General features: G+C 45.8%; 1 protein-coding gene across 3 annotated transcripts in view; it reads right to left on the bottom strand.

Annotated features, from left to right (window-relative positions):
* Window positions 1-1,013: 1,013 nt before the first annotated feature.
* LOC147021459 (uncharacterized) overlaps window positions 1,014-25,889 on the bottom strand; it is a 61,172-nt gene continuing 36,296 nt past the window's right edge. For 2 of the 3 annotated variants that reach the window (XM_085891411.1, XM_085891408.1), the window contains 3 exons: window positions 25,633-25,785; window positions 20,538-20,613; window positions 1,014-4,528 (listed from right to left, as the gene is read on the bottom strand). In XM_085891411.1, coding sequence (XP_085747537.1) covers window positions 4,487-4,528; window positions 20,538-20,613; window positions 25,633-25,785 — 271 coding nt within the window. In that variant the 3' untranslated portion in view covers window positions 1,014-4,486. Of the gene's footprint in view, window positions 4,529-20,537; window positions 20,614-25,628; window positions 25,786-25,889 lie in introns of those variants that run through there. The other variant, XM_085891410.1, reaches the window with a different exon arrangement.

The raw sequence follows: 25,889 nt of genomic DNA, 5'->3' as shown, positions 1-25,889 counted from the left end.
GCTTAAGCCTTTGTAGTGACGTAAAAGGCAATGTTAAAGTATCCCGCCCCATTCCTTAATGGGTGTGGGGAAGTATTTTAGGCCCCCACAAAAATAGAAAAAAAGCCCAAAATTTGATTTCTTCAAAATTCCAACAGGATTAGAACAGTACCGGGAAATGCCAGGTACCCCTGCTAGTTCCTGATAATGAAATACCCTGCAACCAATGTCTACAAAGAAAATACTTTTTTGAATGCCAGCCACATTTTTCATCCAATCATCATGTGACTTTGGTGAAAATTCTTCCATGGGGAGTTACTCCTCTGTGGAAACGTTTTGAGTCAATCATTCAAGAAGTTATGGAGAAAACAAATTAAAAAGCAACTAAAGGTGAAAAAGTGAGGGCGGAAGACAAAAACGTGAGGGCCTTTGCCGACATTCCAGAGCATGGTTGAGGATGGTTATGGATGCCTATGACTAGTGCAGTAAATTTGTGGAGTTCGTATTCAAACTATTCTTCATTGCTTCCTCGATTTCTGCAAAAATTACCTTCCAAAATTTATTTTCTAGTGTGCAGGATATCTGTACTAATAAATGTCAGTGCAGCAGTCAGTCAATCCATCAGTCAGTCCGCCCATCCGTCCTTCCGTCCGTCCTTATGTCTCCTCGATAACTCCAAAACCATGAAACCAAGCGGCCCCAAACTTTACATGCATACTAAGGGAACTCCAAGGTAGTGCTAGAATGAAAATTTAGTGGGTCTAATGTAAACACCCCTTTTGAAGATGATTAATAGTCTTATATAATTATCCTTTATCAAGACGTTATCCTTGGTTACCTCGCTTTCGCTCACTGGGGTCTCAATTCACCACATTTTTGGACTGCTCAACAATGCCTTGACTTGGAACAGGCCGCAATGGTTTCTTGATGATAAAGTTATTTTTTTTTTTCATTTTCCTCACTCACATCATCGAATGCTTGATCATCATACCTACAAATAGCTGGATACATTACAATGCTTATAAACACCCGGAGACATCAGCGTTCGGGGCTTTATTTCATTTCCGCACATGCCATAACCTCTATAATCTCTTAATCTGAGCCAAAATTCAAAATTTGAACTTCCTAATTGACCTCAGCAGCAGTTCTGACTTCTAAAAAGTGTTAATTTATCCAATTTGGACATTGCTTGACATTCCCAGCATTTCTTGGTGCATGGTGTTTATATGACTGATCGGCGATCGCTACTTGCTTGCCAAGCCAACTGTTCCTTATCAACAATTTTGTTGGAGTGCTTGCTTGAGTGCTTAAGCCACTTGTGGAGTGATATACAAGCTGCTTTGTTGTTCGTTTCCAAGCCATGGCCATACACGACAAAAGTATTCGCATCGTCATTGAATATATCTTTCGACTTGAACAAAGTTCAGGCTTATTCACCTGCTTTTGGCCCCGCGTTGTCGTGCAGTCCCTCAAGCAGTGGCTCGCTCGCTGAAAATGTGTGATTATATTTTACACGACGTTTCCCATTTTTGTACGATATTCATTCATTATACGACCCGTCACTTTGACATATATGTAAGATACATATAATAAAAAAAACACGTTTCTTCAACTATTTCGTTGGAGTGCTTGCTTCAGTGCTTAAGCCACTTGTTAAGTGCTTTTCAAGCTTCAGATCACTTCAAGCTTCAATCACCACAAGCTTCCATGGCGATACCATGGCTCGGTTCTCCGTGGGGACATTTCCCGAGTTAGAAAGGCAAACAAAATCGGATAACTACAATGAATAAAAAATATTTTCAATTGTTGCAAAGCAATGAATTGCCACATCACGGCAGGATAGCCAGGAGGTACACAAGCTCGATCTAAGCTGTCTCGCCTGAGTTTGAATCCTGACCGAACTATAAACTGTCAACCCAGTGTTTCACAGGCAGGGTGATTCATCAATGTGTGTGCCATCTCTCAGATGGATGTTAAACTGGCCATCAGATATGCCGGAATCCTCCCCCCCCTCCTCTCCCCTACCCCTCCTAAATCTCCCCCCAACCCCCACTCTCTCCCCTCTCCCACTCAATCCACTCTCCCATTCTCTACCCTCTCCCACACTCAATCATCTCACCCCTCTCCCACTTTCCCACTCAGCCTTCTCCCACTCTCAGCCCTCTCCCACTCACAACCCTCTCCCACTCTCAATCCTCTCCCACTCGCAGCCCTCTCCCAATGTCACTCCTCTCACTTCCCCCCTCTCCCACTCTCAGCCCTCTCCCAATCTCACCCCTCTCCCTCAACCATCCATCTCCCTCTCCCTTCCCCCTCTCCCACTCTCAGCCCTCTCCCAATCTCACCCCTCTCCCAATCTCACCCCTCTCCCTTCCCCCTCTCCCACTTTCAGCCCTCTCCCAATCTCACCCCTATCCCACACCTCTCCCTCGACCATCCGTCTCCCTCACCTCTCTCTCTCTCTCTCTCTCTCTCTCTCTCTCTCTCTCTCTCTCTCTCTCTCTCTCTCTCTCTCTCTCTCTCTCTCTCTCTCTCTCTCTCACCAAATGGCCTGATCACTGATCATAAGTTTGGATTCTGACCTGGTCAGAATATTGCATATGTTAGTGTTTCACCATTAACAATGAATGGAGGTGCTGAACAAAAAGAGACTTTCTTTGGACATAATGCAGGCCTTTGACACTGTCTGACACACTCTGCTCTGCTATGCTCACTAAGTTTTCTACTCTTGATGTGCCAGACCACCTTCATTCCTGACTTACAAAGTTCTTCTATATATGCAATCAGCACATAATTTTAAATGGTATCCTTTCATGCACTCTCTCACTGAGGTGCCAATGCTCCAAAGTAATGCTTTAGGCCCAATTTTGTTCCTCATATACACCATTGACCTCTCATATGCCTTAGAAAACCTTGACCACTTTGTAGATGCCACATTTTGATGTATGGTATCTATCCAAATGGCATACCTCCAGCTTCTGCATGCCTCTCAGTCCAAAAGATCATGCAGATGCTGGTCCAACACATGGAACATTCCACTCAAACCAGGAATGTAGAACATTTTCACCTCGTCTCTCCAGTAATATAACTTAGCAAGCCCACATATCTTTATTCCTTGATCAGCCACTGGAAGAATTTCAGTCCTTCAATCATTCAGGTCTTATCATCAGCTCCGAGTACGATATCCCCTGGGCAGATTATATATGAAAGTTGGCCTCCAAAACCAGCTGAAGACTACATGTGGGTATCCCTCTCACACCAAGGTCTGTATTTTCTACTACCCTGTGTTCTCCCACATTATTTTTGTCTTGCTGCTGATTTTCATCCTTCCACCAGCCTATCCCCAGGCCCTTGAGGATGCATTCATAGTTCTTTGATCCCTCTATATCGGGACATTCCAAAATCCAGACATGCTCACCTCCACTCCTTTTTATCTATTTTTCTCCCACCTGTGGAATATAATCTGACCTTTCCGTCCAGAGATTTAAGGTGACAGTACACCACCATCTCCTGCGATCTTGTATCCCTACTCATGATCTTTTTTTTACCTTTGATAACCCTCTCTGAACTCCACTCACACACACACGTTCCTCCACATTACTATTTTTTTTTCTCACCTCTCCTTTCTTTTCTCATTTGTTCATCCACTTGCTTGTTTGTGTGTGGTTGTTTCCTCATCACCCCGCAGTCAGTTTGATACCCTTTCATCATCTTTCAACGTGTTTCACTATGAGCCTTGATTTTGAAGACCAAATACACTACTAAGGAAGTTCAATTCCGTCTGAAAGAGTTATAAGAATGTAAAAAGGCCTATAAGCCAAAATTTGAGGTCAGCCCAGCAGGGGTCATTATCGGCCCACTATGGGTGACAACTGAAAAACACAATGGTGTTGCAAGTACTCGATGGAGTGACTTGCAATGTTTATATAAAAATTTCCATCCATCGGATAGAAAGATATACATGTTGCTTTAGAATTTTAAAAGTTTCTAAAAATCAAACCAAAGACATGCTATAAATGGGCCAGGAGGTTATAGATATAAATTATATAAATGGTAATAAAAGGGAAATCTGCACACAAGTGCCATCTGTGCCTTTGCAAAATGGAAAAAGAAAAATCACAAAGTGAAGATTGTTTCTCAAGCAAACAGTAAATTCCGGGTGGGATAGCAAAGCAAACAAAAGAATATCCGACATTTTGAGAGGGATGTAACATACAGAGAGCCATTGGTCCTTATCCAGACAAGAATTCATACAATATACATCATAATAATTGATGCGTAACATAAAAAAGCCAACCTCAGATGTCATGCCACATAAAAAATTTCATCCTTCCTCTCTTGAATCTCTGTCACCGTCACCATAATGATGTTCCTCATTGAATATAAAACATAGGTAAATATTCTGTACAGACAGTACCTGAAATTAGCAACCCCTTTGGACCCCCATCACTCATGTCTTGTTACTCTCCTGACATACTGTACAAGCTTCTGGATGAAATGATTTTGTTCATTTTTTGCTTGGTGTTCTTTTGTCTTCGGTAATTTTTGTCTGCATAACATGGCAGGGAAATGTCATTAGACAGTGAATATCAATGAAACTGTGATAAGTCATTGTTAAAAGAATTATCGTTGTTATTATCATTTGAGTTCCTTTTATGGAACTAGAAATCCCAGTTCATTGAGGAATTAAATGACAGTGGACAGCAGGTTCAAAGACTTACAGTGGGTCAAAGGGAAAATCAGGGAGGCATTGACATCAAACTTGAGTGTATAAGAGGCCAGAAACGTTGATATCATCACACATGATATCGAGATTGATTGCACACCTCAACTTCTTTGCTCCTCGCTTTTCCCATCTATGGAACTGCATTTCAGAGGCTTTTCTTTCTCACTCTTTCCTCCAGGACTTCAAACTGGCAGTGCACCGTCACCTCATGTCATCCCCCATACTGACCCATGATCTTTATTACCCCCATTAACTTTGAATAACCCAACCCTCTTACTTGCTTGTTTCAGCATTTCCGCCCGTTCTCTCTCTTCCTCTCCCGTTTGTTTCTTCCCTTGCTGTTGGTGCCCTATTGTTGCCCTGCTACTCCATTGTCAATTTTCCCTTGCTGTTCTATGTACCTCACTCTTACAGAGGGAGAGAGAGAGAGAGAGAGAGAAAATGAAAAGAGCAGGAGGGGGGTCAAAGAGAGTAGAAGAGAGCAGAGGTAGGTATGGGAGAAAGCATGAGGTGACTCTGGGCAGCACTCTTGAAGGACCAGAGGGAGCAGCATGGGAAGGCACATGGGTAAATGTGGTGAAATTTCACACCTGCAAGGAACTTCAAACAAACAAAGGGCTTCAAATCACCAAATTCAGGAACAAAGACCTGCAAAAAAACTTGAGTTCAGTTCCTTGTTCTCGAATTGTGAAACTCAGGTTTTTCTCTCACACGACAAAACATTTCTTGGGAAAATGCGCACAAAACCTTTCATATTAATCTGATCGAAATGGAAATCCTTATGTTTTGGGGCCAAGCTCCACTAAACTTGGAGTTTTTTAAAACCAGGCTCAACTTTGCTTTGCTATCGAAGTCTGAAAGGATTGGACACATTCAAACCGATAAGTTGCAGGATCAGTTTTGTTTTAAAATTGGCCAATTATGATATTTTGCACACTTATTTGACTGACAACTATAGTAAATATGCATCATATCGTATGTAGTCGGTTCACGCCAATTAAGACCGATGCTGGATGGATGGACCGAACTGGCTTTTACTCCCTTGGACACGTCAATTAATGGTGGCCTTGTGCATGCAGGTCAAGAAGAAATGTGGCGCCACACACCAGATTGTTCACGGATGGGGTTAGGGAACGACGACCGGGTGAGGCCTTAGCTGCTGGTGGACAAGCAGATGATGAGGAAGTGGGCAGGAGAGACGAACAGGCGATCAGAACCAATGAAGAGGGGTAAAGGCATGAACACGAGAAGGCAGGCCGGCAGCACTAAGGACAGAGCAACAGTTTCTCCTTGGCACATAATCTCCACCCCTCTTAGCGCCAAATCCAAACCTACTCTCCCTCTCACGAGCTCTGAAAAACCCGAGATGATCCTGAAAACTCTTCGCTCTCGGGGGCAACGAAACTCCGCCCTTCGGGAGAAGATCCATGGCTCTGCCCCTCAGGAGGGGATCCAAGGTCCACCCTCCTGTCTTTGATTCAGCCTCACCTTGGTGCCTCATCCCATGGGACATTACAAGAGGCTATATGTACAATTCTTACCTTAAACTCGAACTATTTATTACAATGCACTCCCCTCCGTATGGTGCACATTGAAACAGGCAATTCGTAAGCAACGTTTCCCTACTTAATCACATTGAGATGGGCCATCCATAAAAGTCACACAGCTCCATCCCCCCCCTACCACGAAAGACCCCCTAATTAGGTTAGGCAAGATTAGATCTGTGACTTGCTGCAGGTACAATGTAAACCTGTACAAAGTTGTTTCATGGTCGGGTTGTCGGCAACTAGACCATATACCCCACCAGGTTTCCTGGTAAGGAGGATGTATGAATATGAACAACCAGCAGGATTAAAAACAAAACCTATCAAAGGGTGGAGGAGCTCCTTGTGAGCCGGCGGCCATCCGACATCCATATCTAGTGCCCAACTGTGTCTGCGAACATGTTCCTGCAGTTGGGTTACTTTTTGTTAGGGAGCTTGGTGGCAGGACTTGTACTCCGGCCACCATAAAACCTTTCACTCCGCAAAACACAAGAAAAACACAAAGAAATCTGAAAACGCACTACGTGGGAGTACCTCCATGCAGCTGCTCTTCACAGGGCAGTGCATCGGATGACGGGATTGGGGAAAAGCCTTCGGGACCCCCACTATTTGATGATAGGAGGAAAACCACGGAGTAACCTTCCCAGGTCAGGCTGCAGTAGTGTGTTTCAGGGTGGTGCTGAGGTGTCGCCCACCAGATGGCAGTCTCCTTGGGTTAACCTGAGGCGTCCCTTCAGGTGGGTGCCTGAAATGGCCTATCCCAAAGAGAGGATGATCACCTGTCTCTGTTATCATCTGAGCTCAAGAGTTTAAACATCGATATCGCAGCACCCTAATAGGTTCGGAGACTGGATAGTAGTGCAATCATGGCAGGTGGTTACACCTACTATTTGTCTGGTCACTGATGGTTACCATGCTGAAGGAGTTGCTGTAGCTGTGTACAACAAACTGACTCCAATGATAATTGAGGTAACACTGGTCAACGAGCGTATTATGAGACCAAGGATTAGTCAGTCACTCCTTGGGTGTCGTTTCCATAGTCTCTGTGTATGCTCCTACTGAGGTGAGTGATCTCACTGTGAAGGATGCATTCTATGACACGCTCGAGTCCATGGTTGAACAGTGCTCCATTCGAGATACTCTTCTAGAATGGGGGATTTCAATGCAACGACTGGAACTGATAGGGATGGTTATGAGGTGTGTGTTGGTCCCCATGGGTCTGGAACTGTGACCCAGAATCACACTAAGTTCCTTGATTTTGCAAGAAGTCATGGAGTTCGGGTGGCTGGTTCATGGTTTCGGTGCCCACAAGCTCATCGCTGGACTTAGTATTCAAATGCTGGTGGTGTGGCAAAGGAGATTGACCATGTGTTCGTTGATGGTTTCTGGAACGCGATCCAGAACTGCAGTGTCCACCAGTGGTCAGTTCCTCAATACTGACCACAACCTTGTGGTAGCAACTTTGAAGTTGTAGCTTAAATCGGGAAGAATTGTACCATCCAGCCAAGGCTGGATGTGGCAAGCTCAAGGATGAGGGTAGCTGAGGAGTTTGCAAACAGGCTGAATGGGGATTGGGGTGGGGGGGGGGAGGTCTGGGTGCTTTGAAGGACGCTGAAGAGTTGTGCCTTCAAGACCACCATTCTTGATGTTGCCAGGTGATGTCTTGGAACTCACCGAAGGGTGAAGAATACTTTTGTCTCTTGAGGGATACTGGATACCATTGACCAGAGTCACAGGGTCAGGCTTAATGGCAGAGCTGAGCTGTTCAGGAAGTTGAGGCGCAAAACTGTACATGCGCTGAGGGTGGACAAGGATGCCTATGTGTGAGGAATCTGTGAGGGCTAGAGCATCACCTGTAGTCAAGTGATTGTCATCCTGCTTACAGGGGAATTTGCACATTGCATTCTTCCAAGTGTACCCTTCGGTGTTCTGCAGTTAGAGTGGAGGGTGGTGGGCTCTTGACAGAGGAGTCTTAAGTGAAGTACCGCTAGGCTGGTTACTTTGCGTGGCGGTACCAGGCTGATCCACCTGCTGTTGAGTTGGATTTCAGGGGTGTTACTATCCCTATTGCTGACTCTCCAATCAGCTGTGATCCACCTTCATTTGTGGAAACACAGGCTGTGGTGAACCGGTTGAAATGGGGTAAAGCTCCTGGGATTTATAGCATCCATGCTGAACTTCTCAAGGCTGGTTGAAATGCTGTACAGTACTCATGTCATTGCATGCAGTTCTGTGCTGTGCTTGGAACACAGGCATCATCCCAACTGACTGGAAGTGTGGCCTTGTTGTCCGTTCTCTGGAAAGAAAAGGGTGATCTCCAGGACTGCAACAACGACTGAGGGGTGATGCTGCTCTCAGTGCCTGGCAAGGTCTTTGCTTGGATAATTCTTGATAGGGTTCGCCACCATCTGCTTGAGGACCTGCACCCAGAGCAGTCATACTTTACACCAAAGAGGTCAATGACTGACCGTATCCTTGCCCTTTGGGTCCTCACTGAATGCAGATGAGAGTTTTGGCAGGGGCTGCTTGCAGCCTATGTTGATCTCTGCAAAGCATTTGATTCAGTGAATCTGGATGCCCTCTGGAGGATTCTCGGTCTTCCTGCGGTGCCACCAAGACCAATCGATCTCATGTCTGAACTATACTCTCGTAGTGAGAATGCAGTGAGATGTGGTGATACCATCTCCGACTTTATTTCCAGTTGTTACTGGAGTTCATCAGGGTTGTGTACTGTCCCCCACACTTTTCAGTGCTTGCATGGACTGGATTCTGGGGACGATGTCGGAGAGATCAAGCTGCGGTGCATCGTTTGGGAATGTCAAGATCTCTGACCTTGATTTCACAGATGATGCAGTCATCTTTACGGAGACTCTGGATATCCTTTTGGGGGCCATAGAAGCTCTGAATGGGGAGTCAAAGCCGCTGGGATTATGGGTTTCCTGGGTCAAAACTAAGATCCCGGCTTTCAATGACATCTTGGATGTTGCTCTCTTGTCTTTACCAGTTTGGGGTGAGGATGTTGAGGTTATGGAGAGATTCACATACCTTGGCAGTTATATTCATGTCTCTGCTGGCTGTGAGCCAAAGGTAAATAGATGTCTGGGTCAGGCCTGGGAAGTCATGGATTTACTAGATCATGGGGTGTGGCGCTGTTAGTACATGTGCAGGAGGATGAAAGTCTGAGTCTTCCGGTCCTTGGTGCTTCCAGTTTTGCTCTCCGGATGTGACACTTTGATTCTGACCAGCGATCTGGGATGGAGACTTAATTGCTTTGGTAGCAGGTCTCTTCAGAGAATCCTTGGCTATCACTTGTCGGACTTTATATCCAATGAGCTGTTGCTGAGAGAGAATCAAATGAGATTTGTTACCTGCATAGTCCGTGAGCGTTAGCTGAGGATGTATGGACACGTGGCTCGTTTTCCTGATGCTGATCCTGCTTACCAGACTCTCTCAGCAAGGGAGCCTTGTGAGTGGAGGAGGCTAATTGACCAACTATATTCCTCGTGGTTGCAGCAGGTTAATCAGAATCTCAAGGAGATGGAGATGGGCGATGTATTTGCTTATGGTATGGTCAGATGGAAGCCCCTGGAGTACCAGCAGAAAGTGGATGCAGCGAAGCGCTCCTCGTGCAGATGCTCTGATTCCTGACCCTGACCTGACCTAATTTGCCTCAATATAAATCAGGAGGAGCTGTGGGAAACAAACCGCAGCTAATTTACCTAACCTCCCTATCGTACTACACCTTCAGCTGCAAACAATTCATAACTGTACAATTATTATGTTCAGAATTCTTTCCTCTTGTCTCCTTGCTATGATATCCTGGAGTGGGGAGAGAATGGCTGGCAAAAACAAAAACAAGCCGACCTTTCTGATAAACGCATCCTTGTCAAAAACCATGAACATTTGTGCAATATCCTGACATAATGACCATGCCCCCCAGTGGATGTCACTTGCTCCAGCTGTCAGCTGAGCCCAAATACCAATTGAGAAATTACCTTTCCAATTCTTGGGCTACCTGCCCTCTATAGCACATGTCAAGTCACATGGGACTGAGTGGAACATTCCTCCATTCACACAACAACATTCCCTCATTCATAACAGCAACAACAACCATCACATTCCCTGCAAGGCGATGGCTTCATCTTATATATTATTTCCGAGTTTGTGGTTTCGTGTCGCGCTATCTTCGACTTTGTTCTGCACTCGAGTAACGTGATATTCGGCTTACATTATCTCAAAAACCATATGAGGTGCATGGTGCAAAAAAAGTAAATAAAATGGTTCTGAAACAGTGAAATCGTATTCCACTTACTGCATTAAAGTAAAATTACTACTGATACTCTGAATCAGTTCCTTTCTCAAACACACCCACCCCAACATGTCGTGCAGAGCGCGGGTTATGCTAGTCTTTAATACACTGCAGGTGTGGCCCTAAACTCTGCAGCAGGATAGGTCCTGCACAAGCAATACCTTGGGGATGCTTCAGGCTGTGGTACTAATTGATTGGGTGTTGACACCTCTCTCACCAGCCATAGCACTTTTGCAAATGACTTCTGTGACTCCATGCATCTGAATCAACCTGAACTTTCCCACCCAGATTTATCCTAATGGCAAATCTTCCCTTTTGGATTTGGTGATGACCAATTTCCTCGCCAATGTATCTTGCTCATCCTCTGCCACAATTGGCTCGTCTGATCATATGCTTGTGAAGGTGAACATCTCTCTGGCGATTCTTCGACAACAGCCTCTGTGCCGGCGAGTCTGGCAGTTCGCTCAGGCTGAATGGCAGGGACTGCAAGCAGCCATCTCTCTTCAGGATTGGTCTCCTATATCTACCGTCATTAACATTGATTCAGTCTGGGAAATATTGCACAGAAACCTGCTCTCTCTTATGCACAAATTCATCCCATCTCATCTTCGGATATCTTCGGCATATTCCCGCTCTTGGTAGACTGAATCCTGTCATAAGGTTGTTGCTTTAGAACACTTGCATTCTCCTCCAGGGAGGCAAATCCAACCGAAGGCAACCTCAGATCATTCCACAAAGCCATCAACAAGTGTGTGTTTTTACTATCAGGAGAGCCAGAAAACAACATCTGTCCAATCTCATGAATGAGCTTTCAAACTTGTCTCCCTCCTCTAAAACCTGGTGGTGCTTTGTCAAGTCTGTGTCTGGTGTATGCTCCCCTTCCATCCCTTCCCTCACTTAAAATGGCACCAAGCAGACTCCACTTGTGAGAAGGCTGAATGCTTCAATTCTGTGTTTGCCTCAAAATCTTCTGGTCCCAATCTCTATCTCTATCTCTATCTCTATCTCTATCTCTATCTCTATCTCTATCTCTATCTCTATCTCTATCTCTATCTCTATCTCTATCTCTATCTCTATCTCTATCTCTATCTCTCTCTCTCTCTCTCTCTCTCTCTCTCTCTCTCTTTCTCTCTCCCTCTTTTTCCCTCTCTCTCCCTCCCTCTCTCCCTCCCTCTCTCCCTCCCTCTATCCCTCCCTCTATCCCTCCCTCGCTCCCTCTCTCGCTCCCTCTCTCGCTCCCTCTCTCGCTCCCTCTCTCGCTCCCTCTCTCGCTCACTCTCTCACTCACTCTTCCCACCCTTCCCAGTCATACCCAATCTTTTGCACCTGAACAGGTGGAAAAGTTCCAGCAACCCTCGCCTCTGACTCTGAAACTGAACCGACTAGACCTGAAAAACCTACTCTGCTGCTCTTTCACGTCCACTCTCTGCCCTTTTCACCCTGTCATTTACCATAAGTCATCTTTAATCTACTTGTAAATCAGCTAACATCACAGCATTACATTAAAATGGTGCAAAAACGAATCCCCTTAACTACAGACCAATCAGCTTACTTCTAATCATCAGGAATGTCAAGGAATCCATCATCACAGTTGACATTAAATCATTCATTTTCTCCAACAGCCTCATCCCAGATCATCAATTTGGAATCAGACCTGGTCACTCTACTTTGGACATGCTGCTTTGAGTTTCCCACCAATGGATGGAGGCCCTCAATATCAGACATGAGATTAGGACCGTCTCTCTGGACATATCTCGAGCTTTTGACACAGTCTAGCTTCCTGTCCTGCTCTCCAAACTGTCGACCCATGGAATCCAAGGCCAACTCCACTCTTACATAACTGACTTCTTCCACTCTTGTAGCAAATTTGTGGCTCTCAACAGAACCCTTTCTTCTCCTCTCCTGTCAAGGCTGAAGTACCACGAGGCAGTTTTCCAGGCCCCATCTTATTCCTAATCTTCATCAATGATCTCACTGTCTCTCTCGAAAATCCTCTTTATCTCTTTGCTGATGGCTCTCCTCTCTGCCGTGACATCTCTCATCCATCTTACTGACAGGGAGCAGCCACTTCCCTCTCCTCAGACCTTAACAAAATCACAATCTGGTGAAACACTTGGAATATGTCTTTCAATCCTGAGAAATCCCACAACCTCTCTCTCTCCACTCCCCCCCCCCCAAGAGGACCACAGTGCAAAGCCCTCCATACTTTGTCAACAACCCTCTTGAAGAGGTTCGGCCACTCAAACTCTTGGGTCTCACTCTCAGCCATGATCTCTCTTGAGCAAGCCATATTTCAAAATTTCAAATTTCAAAAAATTCAAAATATTTCAAAATCCATATTGTACACCCTTTGCTTTTTTCCTTACCCCTCATCATTTCCTTCATCCCTTGTTTGTCCATCAACGTCTACTTTCTCCCTCTGCCCTGCTCGTCATGTTTCCCCTTTCTCCTGCTGTTCCCTTTGTTAAGTTATGTCCTGATTTGTTCTGTATCATAGCTATTCCACGAGTTCAGAGCATGTATATAAAAAAAACCCCATTAGCAAAGCTTGGCAAGCCCTGACAATGGGAAAACGTAAATTTACCAACAATCCAATCACCACTGGGGAGCCCATTCAATACCCAATACCAGTAGCGCCTGCTGCAGCCAATCTCTTCATGTAACCCATGACAATTAAACCCAGGACTCTCTTTCCAAACCAAGAGCCCATAGATCAGTGGACTATCTGGGGAAAGCCATGTAGGCCTTTCCGGGGCATTCCCAACCACTTCAGAATGTTCCACAGATGCTCCAGTGGTTACCATCCATCCATTGGGACCATACTCTGTACAGAGCATTGGTGCTGCCTAAGCCGTCTCCATGGCTATTGGGTACAATCCTGGACGGGTTGCCAATCCGACACAAGATACCAGCAAGCTGGCACTTATTTTGCCGACCTCGGAAGTATTACAGGCAGAGTCAACCCCACCTGGTATTAACTCAACAGCCGACGGGGGATTTGAACTCAGAATCCTCGGATCCCAAGCCCACCATCCTAACCATTAAGCCAACACTAGGCATAATGGTTCCCAGTGGGCTGTATTCATACCGAGTCCATGTGGATCGACCCATGTCCATAGAACAGCAGAGCATAGGAAGTTGGTTGCCACATGCTGTCTGTTCCAGAGCCTCAGGGAGAGGCTACCAGGCTACGTGCCTGGACGGTCACCTCATCAAGCCTTTAAAGGCTTTACTGTGGTGTCACCACCAAAGCACAACCCACAACACCCCCCCCCCCTTGTGGTCCTCATGGTGCACTATGACAGGTGCCCAGAATGAACCACCTCAGACCCTCTGACAGAGGCAGATTAAGATTATTGGGGCCCTGGGCACAAAAACTATTTAGGCCCAAAAAGGCCACAAAAAATTGGACTCGGTTATTTAGCCAGCCGTTACTTAATCGCTTCATTGGAATGCTTGGCTGAGTGCTTCAGCCGCATGTTCTACATTGCCAGAAATAATGTCTGCTGAACCCGAAGCTGTGTCGCCATCATCTTCATCTGTCGTTGCTCCTTAAAGTATTGGTTTATAGTTGGTATCTTTTTTTTAAAAAAAACAAAATCAACTCCTTTAGCCCCCCCTTTTTTTGCTTCACCTTTCTTTTTGAGCACGCACCTCAGTACCGCTGATCCATTTTTTTTTTCGCATAACCCGCATTTTTTTTAAAAATACCTTTTTATTCTAATGGAACTGCCATCTGACCGATGAGGTTGCAAGTCATTTGCATATTGGAACATGAGTTTATAAAAAATAAATTTACCTACAGACTAGCAATTGTTACATCGATTAATTTACGTACATAATTTTTTGAAAAAAAAATGGAGTTGCGTAATTTTTGAATAGGCCAATGTTGGGGCAAGACAGTCTGTAACCATGTGACAAATCATCTCGTTCTGATATACAGTAACCATGGAACATAATACATGGTGGAACATAATACATAATACATGGTGGAACATAATATTAAAGTGGTGGATCTGGAATATGTGGTGTATTGGCATAAAGCGTTGTGGGGGCGAGGAGGAGTTGTGATAGTAGTCACGTGTCTGCAATGTGTTTTGCTGTTCGCGCCCGCTAGAGGCTTGTAGCACCAGTTAGCAGCATGTGGTATCATTAGCAGTGTCTTGTAGGTCGTGTGCCTGTAGGGTGCATCGAGTGCGTACTAAAGCGGAGTTATGGGCATCCAATGCCCACCCTCTCGCTCGAGGCAATAAAGCGGAGTTGTGTTACCCTCCAGCTCGTATCTGCCTGTTCTTACCTCGGCCACGACACCACAGTTTGGCGACGAGGATGTTTCGGATCGACGCGTGCAGAGTGCCTGTTTTCCTCGGCATTGACTTTGAGTCGTTGCCGGGACAATTGGATTGTCAGGTGCACAGAGCGCCGGGAGAATCAGTGCAGCTCACGCGGTACGAGTTTGATCACCTGGCGAGGAGCCCAGGGAAGCGCATCGCGAGTTTCACCGAGCGGGTGAGACATCTCGCCGTCGCCTGCACATTCACATCGAGTGAACGGTAGGCCAAGCTCGAAGATCGTTTTATTTCTGCGTCGGCCGTTGGGCAGACTCTGACAGACGTCCGAGCCGTCACTGGCCAGAGTATGACAGGTGATCCGGAGGTCCGTGCGATATACCAGTCGCCTACAACCGCACGCACAGTCTTCGGTGTGGGCTGTGGCCAGGCATTGCAAAGCAGCCAGTCGGACGATGATGTGAACACCAGGGACATCTACGGCGTGTGTGCGGTCATGGATAACGGTCATGGATGGCGATGTACGAGGCGACCCCAGCGACGCGGGGCGAGATCTACACCCGGTACGATGTTTTGTGCATGACGTACGCTTTTACGTCCCGGGTCGAGACCTGCATCCTGTGCGAGGTTTTGTGAATGGAACGCCAATCGTGTTTCAAGTTGATACCGGGGCCGCGGTGTCGATCATGGGCGAATAGACCGCTCGTGAACTCCGCGGTCTTCACCTTGTCAGGGCGACCCTCTCGCTGTGCACGTACACCGGCAAAGCAGTTACACCACTTGCTATGGCAGACGTCTCGGTGACCTACCAAGGTCAAAGTGCCCTGCTCTCGCTGTTTGTGGTACGAGGGGAGGGGCCGGCATTTTTGGGCCAAGACTAGCTGACTCGCCTCAGGCTAGACTGGACGGCACCAGTCATTCACCTTGGACGTCCCGTGCCGAGCCGATTAGAGAGTCGGTGGGAGGAGGTTCCTCTTTCGGAGTTCGTACCGCCAGGTGTGCCTGTGTCTCCTTTGGGCCCCGTACCTCCGTCTGGGCCCGGGCCTCCCTCGAGACCCGAGGACGAGGTCCCGGTGGCAGGGGCCACGGCGATACAACGTTGGTGTCCGTTCATTGCTTCCTGCAACTACGATATACGGTTCCGGAGCAACGGGGAGCATGCCAGCTGCGACGGGCTCTCGCGCTTGCGTTGCGCGGAGGGTCCACCTTCGCCAGGATTAACCAACCAGGTTGATGTATTGGCACTGGGCCAGGTCCAGGATGGGCCGGTCACCACCAGGCAGGTCGCGGTGGAGTCAGCTCATGATACAGTGCACGCCCGTGTCGTTCAGGCGATTTCAACGGGGGATTGGAGCGAACCGGGCGCATTCAAGAAGTTCGCGGAACGCGACCATCGACGGTGTCCTCTTCGACGTTCAGATAAGGACCTGCATGCAAGTCGCCTCAACGTCATGACAACCAAGAGGCTTGCTCGCAGCGTGGTTCATGATTTGTTAATTGTTGTATGTTTGATTCTCGCAGCACGAGTGATTAAGCATGTCGTTATGAAAGCAAATGCTGACAGTCCGTGTGTGAGCAAAATGTGTTTGATTGGGATCAATGCTTTCTTTGATGTGAAGAACTTGCGGATGATCGTTGCGAATAAAGAGGTTTTCCAGATCCCGGTCTTCGATGACAGTCCGCAGTTCGCTGCACTCTCATGTGTTAGAATTATACTGTGGGAACGCGCTGTACGTAAATAGAAGTTTGCATCTGCGCAGACGATGTCTCTGCTGTTGTATGACTGCTGTGCATCCAGTCAATGCTGATCGTCTGTATGGACGTGCGTTGAAGTCTCGGCTGGATTCGCTGCGACCTAAGGGGTCGGTGGCAGGGGTGGTGTTGCGCCCGGCGCTGGTGCGCGATTTTGGTGTGGGACAGCTGGTAATGGAGCCGGCTAATTACCTGGTTCGAGTTGATGGCGGGGAGCCGGGGCAGGTTCGCTGTTCAGTGGCACCCCCACCCCTGGTTTCGCCAAGGTCAGACGTGCCGGGCGCCATGGAGCGCAAACCTCTGATCTCGCCAAGGTCAGCCGCGCTGGCGCCCGCGGGGCTTGCAGACTCAGGGTGTTTACCTGATTTGGTCCTGTCTGAGTGAGACGAGCCAGCTTGTCGACCGGGGGCATTTGATGGTGCCGGGGGAGGTTCACCTGGGGTGTCACCTCGACCTCGCCGGAAGGCGTGCAAGCATGGGCCGCCTGGGGGCACTTCTGCTGCATAGTTATACTGTGCTCCCAAACTTCCCTCTTTATATCTTTAAAACGGCCATTGTTATTATGGTCTGCAAACACCATTAGCTTCGTCGTGCAACTCAGTACTCAAGCACCCAGTCCACTGCATTTGGAATTCAACTCACTCGCACTAACACAGCATATGAAATGATGTGATGGGGATAGAAGAGTGTATTATGTGCCAGATTAAAACAACGGCATTATTGTTACAGATTGTGCGGAAGAAGCACGTTTTTCTTTTGAGCCATCTCATCTGGGTTTGATTCTCAGCCCGACCATCATCCCAGGGTTAGATCAAGTGACGTGGTACTTGGAGGGTATTACATGGTTGATGTCCTTTTGTTCCTCTTTGCTTTTTGTGTCATGGTATTCTTTGCCAATTATGCTTGTCATTATAATTGTCATTTTATAATCATACTTTTAGGAGGGAGGAGTGTGGTGTATTGGCATAGAGCGTTGTGGGGGCGTGGAGGAGTTGTGATAGTAGTCACGTGTCTGCAATGCATATAGCTGTTCGCGCCCGCTAGAGGCTTGTAGCACCAGTTAGCAGCATGTAGTATCATTATCATTGTCTTATAGGTCATGTGCCTGTAGGGTGCATGAAGTGCGTACTAAAGCGGAGTTACGGGCATCCTACGCCCACCCTCTCGCTCGAGGCAATAAAGTGGAGTTGTGTTACCCTCCGGCTCGTGTCTGCCTGTTCGCACCTCGGCCACGACACCACAGTATAGACATTTTTATAGCAGCAAATGTATTTTTCCCTGGGGCCCTCATTGAGCTCGCGGCGCTGGGCATGGACCCTGTGTGCCCATGTGTTAATCATCCCCTGTCCCCAGAAATCTCAACAGTCTTTAGGGTCCAGTGACCCCACTGGGCCAAGCCACTTGCTTTGAGAGCGCCCCAATGGACAACGGACGCCACACTCAAACAACCCCCCCCCCCCCCCGTGGAGCCCTGGTCAGACCACACGACCTGTGATCGGACCCCACATCCAAATCCTGTCAGTGTAGCTCCCCAGCTGCCTGTCCCAAACCAACCTCCCACGGGGCAATCGCCCACAAGGCCGACCCCATTGATCCCTCTCCTCCACCCCCACCCCCGCATAAATTGCACAGCCCAGGGACCAATTCCCACCAAGGCTGCTCCAAAACAATTTCCCATTTAAATTTAAAATACCCGGCTCTGCATTTCCAAATGCGGTTGCATACTATAATAACCCCATTATCCCTATCAGGCTTTTCTTGCCCCTCCCTCAAGCCGCTGCTGGCCTTGAGCCTCCCCACTCTTCCAACTTTTCTCCATTGTCATGAGTCGGCAGCTGTCAGGAGACTCACAGCTCCCACTTGATAAGAACAAGTGAGTTTAACAACCAAATTGAGCTCAGATTGACACAGGCTCTTTCTAATTATCTTTCTACCACTACAATTTTTCCTTACGTGCTGCCCCGTGGTCACTAACAAACTCTGTGCACGGCGATTGAACGACCTTGGGTACCGAGTCGACTCCGATAAGGTCCGTCCCGAACACCCTGGAAACCGGCACGACTTCTGCCAACACCAACTCACATACGACTACAGACGTAGCCTCACTCTCCAGTGCAGGCCCGGACCAGCACACCAGCAGTCCGACCTCGCTCCCATCGTGAACAGGCTCGACTGCTTCCTCACATGTCGCAGGCTTGGACACCTGACTCGCCGGCTCAGGTTCGTCAGCCTGCATGTACCTCAGAGTTGGCGCCACATTGTAAACTGTCGGTCTTGGGCTTGCCAGCAGAACTCCCGCCGGATCCAACCGCACACCCATGAGTGCCATACCGCAAACCACGGAGCCAAACCTACCACTCTCGAAGCCTTCTGTCTTTCTCGTCATGTGGACAATCTCTTTCCACTGGTGCAGAGCAACATTCACACCAGTGTAATGCTCCTCCAGGCCATTACCCATTTTTAGCTCACCTGGAACGCAGTTCTGGGGAGCTTAGTGATCGAGCAGTGTCCGTAGGTGAGTCACTCCATAAACACTCAGTCATTATCGCTTGAACCAAACACACGATTTTGATGAAACTCTGCCATAAGCTCCATATCTGATGCCTAACGAAGGTGTATTAACCACATCAAAATCTGCACTCATTAAGGGGCTCTACGGGGGTGCTTCCTTCATCCTCGTGACCTCCTCGTACCGCCAAATTTTGCACATCCGCAAATTTCGTGCAGCAGTTTTCTTCCAACGCACACCTCGACAATTCAAACAAAAAAAGGTTTAATTTGAAATGTGTTAAACTGTGCTCTCCCAGCACCAATTAGCTATAAATTTTGAAGTCCTTTGGATTCTAGATCCCACCCCAGCAAAGGTAGGAACATGAGAAGGCAGGCTGGCAGGCAGGCGGGCAGCACCACGGAGAGAGCAACCGTTTATCTTCAGCACACGATCTCCTCCTCTCTTGGCACCAAACCCAATTCATTCTCTCTCTCTCTCTCTCTCTCTCTCTCTCTCTCTCTCTCTCTCTCTCTCTCTCTCTCTCTCTCTCTCTCTCTCTCTCTCTCTCTCTCTCTCTCTCTCTCTCTCTCTCTCTCTCTCTCTCTCTCTCTCTCTCTCTCTCTCTCTCTCTCTCTCTCTCTCTCTCTCTCTCTCTCTCTCTCTCTCTCTCTCTCTCTCTCTCTCGTTCTGCAAAACCTCGAGACGATCCAGAAAAGTCTGCCCTCTCAGGGGCAATGAAACTCCGCCTTCAGGAGGCGATCCAAGCTTAGCCCTTCTCTCTTTGATTCCGCCTCACCTAGGCCCCTCATCCGGTGGGACATTACAAGAGGTTAAAAGTACGATTCCTTACCTTAAACCCTAACTATGTATTACAATGCACCACCCTCAATATGGTGCACATTTAAACAGACAATTCTTAAGCTACTTTTCCCTACTTAATCACATCGAGATAGACTAAATACTCGTACGTGGACCATACTACTCTGTATACCTCTAGGTTTTCTAAGGTAATACCTACCGACACTCCCCCCCCCTCCTCCCAAAAAAATGTAATAGCATATTCACTAATCTGTAATTTCTTTTTTTTCTCCAACTCTAATGTGTTGTTGAAGAATGTAAACCATCAAGTATTATCAGCCAAATGCGAACATGTATTGACGGAGTCAATTTGCATCAATTCCAGAAGAAGTTCCTGCCTTTTAAGTCTTCTCAACCCTTACAAAGATAATTGCGCAGCTAACTGCACCACACTTTACACCACAGAAGCAACGAACGCCGATACTTACACAAAAGTTATTTGACACGCGGCTATCTATTCTTGTTTTTGGTGCAAATGTTCCACCAGAGACTTCATAAGACTCCCAAAGAAGTGATGTCCACGATTCTTAATTTAAATTCAACAAATTTCACAAATGTTCATAAATTAGTGATTGAAGAGTTGAATCACCTTTTTGAGTTGTTGCTGGAAATTCAGTTTGGACAGCCACTTGTGTGCCAAAGCAGACTTTGCACTCATTCTCCACCTGTAAATATGATGGCAACTGAGATGATAGCAATGGTATATGGAAGCATACCATGTCACAGTTAGCTCGAGATGAAAATCTGTAGCAGAGTACATGTTAAACCACAGGTGAAATCACATACTGCAAACTAGCTTAAACGAAATCTCTTCAACTCAAAAAACTACATTTTCTATATGTGGGAGAATTGTGTGCTCAGCCCAGGGGTCGCCCAGCTCGCAGAGTACTGGTATGGTTTACCAGAAGACCTGGGTTTTATTCCTGATCTGGGTGCTTAGTTTTCCCACATAAACATATTATATATGTTTGCCTGTTCATTTATACAATTGTATTACTATGCCCCCTGCGATGTAATCATAGCGAACATGGATTTGCTCCCCCATGGAGGAAAACCCTCTCGTGGACAGGTTTTGCTGCTTCTATGGTTGCCAGTGAGTGTCTTGGAAGCAGTGGCGGAAAGAGAGTGGTGTTTCTTTCTGGAAGAATTGTGGGTTGGCCAGATAGCTCAGATGGCAGAGCACTGGTGCAGTTCACATGAGGACCTGTGTTTGATCTCTGGTCTGGTTGTGTAGTTTTGCTCACATATACATATTATCTATTATATTACAAAGCAGGTATGTCTGTCTGTCTTTTTGAGTCCATCCATCAGTCCCCAAACTACTCCCTCAGTTTTGGGGCAAGCCCCGCCAAACCTCTGTGGAACATTTTGGGGTCCCAGCTGGTGTCCTAAGGTGGGTGGAAGTTTTCATCAAGTCCTCAATTCAATTATTATTTTTAATTTTTATCTTTACGAAGGGAAGAAGCCCATAAAGACAAAATAGATCAAAATTTTATACATAAAAAAGGAAGATAAGACTGTTTTGAGTTGTTCTGTGTCACAAAAATTATTTTACTGTTGGAAGTACTGTATACTTTTAAAGATCTACAATGCATTTTTATGGTGTTGTCATGTTGTTTTTTTTGACTGTTTAGTGCATATGTGGTTCTGTTCTGCTCTTGCACATTGCAGCTTGGCTGCCAGGTCGCTATCATTTCTTGAAAGTGCAACTGTGCCACTGATGCTGTGCCCCTCTACCAGTACAATGGTGCTCATTTCACCAACCTCGGAAGGATGACAGGCTGAGTCAACCCCACCTGGTGTTAATTCAGCAGCCAACAGGGCTGAAACTCAGGACCATAGGATTCCAAGCCAGCCACCCGAACCACTTCGCCAACACGAGGCTTAATGCATATGTCGTGGCTAAATTGTTCCAATTTATTACTTGTACAGTTGGTGTAGGTCATGTTCTGTGTTTCAATTTATAAATGCATCCAAAGAAATCCTGGTCTGAATGTATAGTTTTGAAAGAGAAGTTCCATGCGGATGGAGATATTAAAAATCGAATTGCTTGGATTCGTCAAGCAGGCAAGACATATTCTGAAATCCACAAGCTCTTGAAGAAGGAGAAAATCCCTATTTCTCTGTCTAACATAAAGAGAATAGGTATACTGTTCCAGAAAATTGGTTTTACTGTAAGGAAGACGGGATCTGGCAGGCCTGGAGCCACTACAACTGAAGATGACAGGTGACTGAAATTCTTAGTTCTCCAGGAAAGAAAGAAAAGACTGCAGTAACTGTCAGAGGAGTTCAGAACTGCAGAAAACAAGACTGTTTCCAGAAGGACCATCACAAGAAGGCTGATTGATGCTGGTTAAGACGTGCTAAGATAATATGTGCTAAGAATCCTCTATTATCAGAGAAAAACATTCAGGACAGATTGCACTTTTCGACCGAATATGGGAGCTGTGAATAAAACTGGTTTCAGAGAGTTCTGTGGAGTGATGAATCAAGATTTCAGCTTTGCATTGATTCCCCAAAACGTTGCCTTCGAAGATGTGGTGAGAGATTCAACACGAAGTGCATTTGAAGAACTGCGAAGCATGGAGGAGGTGGAATCATGGTCAGGGTTACATTTTCGGCTGCTGGTGTTGGTGAACTGATGTGAACAATCAATTACTGCCAAGAAATACCAGAAAATATTGGAGAAAGGATTACTTTCCAGCCTCCAAAACTTATTTCATGAAGAGGAAAGCAGCAAAGTCATTTTTCAACAACATAATGACCCTGCATGGATATATATATATATATATATATATATATATATATATATATATATATATATATATATATATATATATATATATATAATATAAGCAGTATACACAGTGCCGATAGAAAGTCTACACCTCCTTTCAAAATTTCCACCTTTTGTTGCGTTATAGGCTGGAAATAAATTGCATTAAATCAGACTTTTTCCACCTTTACTTACACATTGTAACCCACAACTTTCAAGTGGAAAACAAATTCCACAAATTTCAGAGAATTAATTATAAATACAAAAATAGAATATCTACCCAGCAGAGGAAGTATCTGTATAAACATCCACGAGCGAATGCTGGCAAAGGGGCTCCCCCTGAGTTAATACTTGATGGAAGCATCTTTGACAGCAATTAGAGCTGCGAATCTGTTGGGATAGGTCTCTATCAACTTTGCACACCTTTATTGGGCAATATTTGCCCATTCTTCTGCACAAAAATGTTCAAGCTCAGTCAAGTTGCATGGGGAGCGTTAATGGACAGCAATCTTCAAGTCGTGCCACAGATTTTGGATTGGATTTAGGACAGGGCTCTGATGAGGCCACTCAAGGACATTTTTTGTTTCTTTCTTAGCCACTCCAGTGTAGCTTTAGATGTGTGGTTTGGGTCATTGTCATGCTGAAAGGTGAACTTCCGTCCCAATTTAAGCTTTCTTGCAGAGGTTTTCCTCTGGGATTTTTCTGTATTTTGCTCCATCCATTTTCCCTTCTTTCCTGATAAGTGCCCAGTCCCTGCTGATGAAAAACATCCTCATCACATGATGCAGCCACTACCATGCTTCACAGTAGGGATGGTGTTCTTTGGGTGATATGCTGTGTTGGTTTTGTACCAAACGTAACGTTTTGCATTTAGGCCAAAAAGTTCTATCTTGGTTTCATTGGACCACAAAACTTTTTGCCACATGGCTTCAGAATCTCCAGAATGGTTTTTTTTGCATACCTCAAATGCGACACAAGGTGGGCTTTTTTGAGTAATGGCTTCCTTCTTGCCATCCTATCAACCAGGCCAGACATGTGGAGTGTTTGGGATGTTGTTATCACATGCACACAGTTACCAGTCTTTCCCATAAATGCATGCAGCTCGTTTAAAGTTACCATTGGCCTGTTGGTAGCTCTCTGATCAGTCTTCTTCTTGCTTGGTCATCCAGTTTGGAGGGATGGCCTGATCGAGGCAGGGTCTTGGTGGTACCATACACTTTCCATTTCTTAATGATTGCCTTGACTGCGATCCAAGGGATATTCAAGGCCTATGAAATATTTTTATATCCATCCCCTGATCTGTACCTTTCCACAACTTTATCCCGGAGGTCTTTTGAAAGCTCCTTGGTTCTCATAGTTGAGTCTTTGCTGTAAAATGCACTACCCAGCAGAGGAAACCTACAGGAACAGTTGATTTTATTTTGAAATAATCAGAATCCCCACAATTTAACACAGGTGGAGGCCAATTAACTTTGTATGTGATTTTGAAGGTGACTAGTTACACCTGAGCTAATTTACAATTATTATTATAAGGGGGGTGGACACTTATCCAACCAAGATATTCTAGTGTTGTATTGGTTCACAAGTCAGTAAGTGACCACTATATTCGTTATGGGTGTGTGTGTGTGTGTGTGTGTGTGTGTGTGTGTGTGTGTGTGTGTGTGTGTCTGTCTGTCTGTCCTGAGCATAGCTCCGTGGGTTTTCATCCGATCTTGATAAAATTAGGGTGCGAGGTTTGTATCATGATGTCGTTGTGTTTTCCAGAGAATGAGCATGCTGCGTACGTTATGGGCGGAGCCACGCCCAAAACACATGTGTTTTTAAGGGGTAGCCGGTTTCAAGTTACATCTTCTCTGAGGGGGTTTGTCGAATCTGGCAGGGGTTTCAGTATTTGGTTAGCCCAATGGCACATGCATAGCCCCACGGAGCTCGATTTTTCATTTTCGACCCAAGGTCAAGGTCACAAGGTCACGAACTTAGAAAATGTCAAAAACATCAACAAATTGGGCATCGAGCTCCTCGGGTTTTCAACTGTTTCGAATGAAAGTTGGTATGCAAGTAGTGTTCTTTGAGTACTACAACTTTCATCATTTACGTTTTTCCCGATTCTCGCCAGTTTGCCCGTGGCGTCCCCTCGAAGGTCAAAAAATAAAAGAGGCGAACCGTGTACATTGCTCGTGAACCATCGCCGTCCCAGACTTGTTTTTAAATAATTTTCTGAAATTTGTAGAATTTGTTTTTCACTTGAAAGTTGTGGGTTATGATGTGTAAATAAAGGTGGGAAAAGTCTGATTTGATGCAATTTAATTCCATGCTCTCAGGCAACAAATGGTGAAATATTTGAAAGGGGATGTAGACTTTCTTGAGGCACTATATACATATATATATATATATATATATATATATATATATATATATATATATATATATATATATATCTCAAGATCAGACCCATTACTGTCGTGGGTACCAGAAAGGAAGTGCCATACCAGCTATTACTGCATGCATCCTGACCAACAGGAAATGCCTGCCACATATTAACCTGTCTTTGGTGCACAAACCAGCTCTTGGGGAGCCAGGAACAATATAAATTAAATGAAGGCTCTTCTGGCTGAACAGTTGCACAGGCTTTGCCTGTCAGGCATGAGCTTAGCAGAGTCACAGCTCCCTACAGCTCCGTAGGATTGTACTGCAGCCAGTACCGGGAAGAGAGTTTAATTCTCAATTTTATAGACCAGTCCGCCACTGAAATTTACAAATGAGGAACACTGACCCATAATTTAATCATCATCAATATGAAAAAAACATTCTCTCATCTGGCTTCTTGGAATGACATCTGTTTCAATTTTGCTTTGTATTTAAGTATTTGTACTCAAAATGGGACATTAAAGCATGATGTGTTACCTACGCCTTCTCTTTCTCCAACAGGCTGGATATAAAATCCTTCGCTTCTTCTGAAATGTTTTTGAAGGCTTCTTCTTCAAATTCCCACTCGCCTGATGCTATGTTGCTCAGTGTTTCCGGTTCATCATCACCAAGGAATGGAGACAGGCCGCTTAGTCTGAAAAAGCAACAGATGTTTGAATGAAAAACAGTTGAAGGCATTGTAATATTTAAGAGGAATGTTGTACACAAAAACGCAAAATCAAATAATGCCAGGCCATG

Source organism: Eptatretus burgeri, chromosome 8 (genome assembly GCF_056783735.1).
Source record: "Eptatretus burgeri isolate ZD-2024b chromosome 8, Ebu_testis_v1, whole genome shotgun sequence".
Lineage (NCBI taxonomy): Eukaryota > Metazoa > Chordata > Myxini > Myxiniformes > Myxinidae > Eptatretus > Eptatretus burgeri.
Note: the sequence above shows the minus strand (reverse complement) of the source record. Positions and strands in the feature narration are given on the sequence as shown.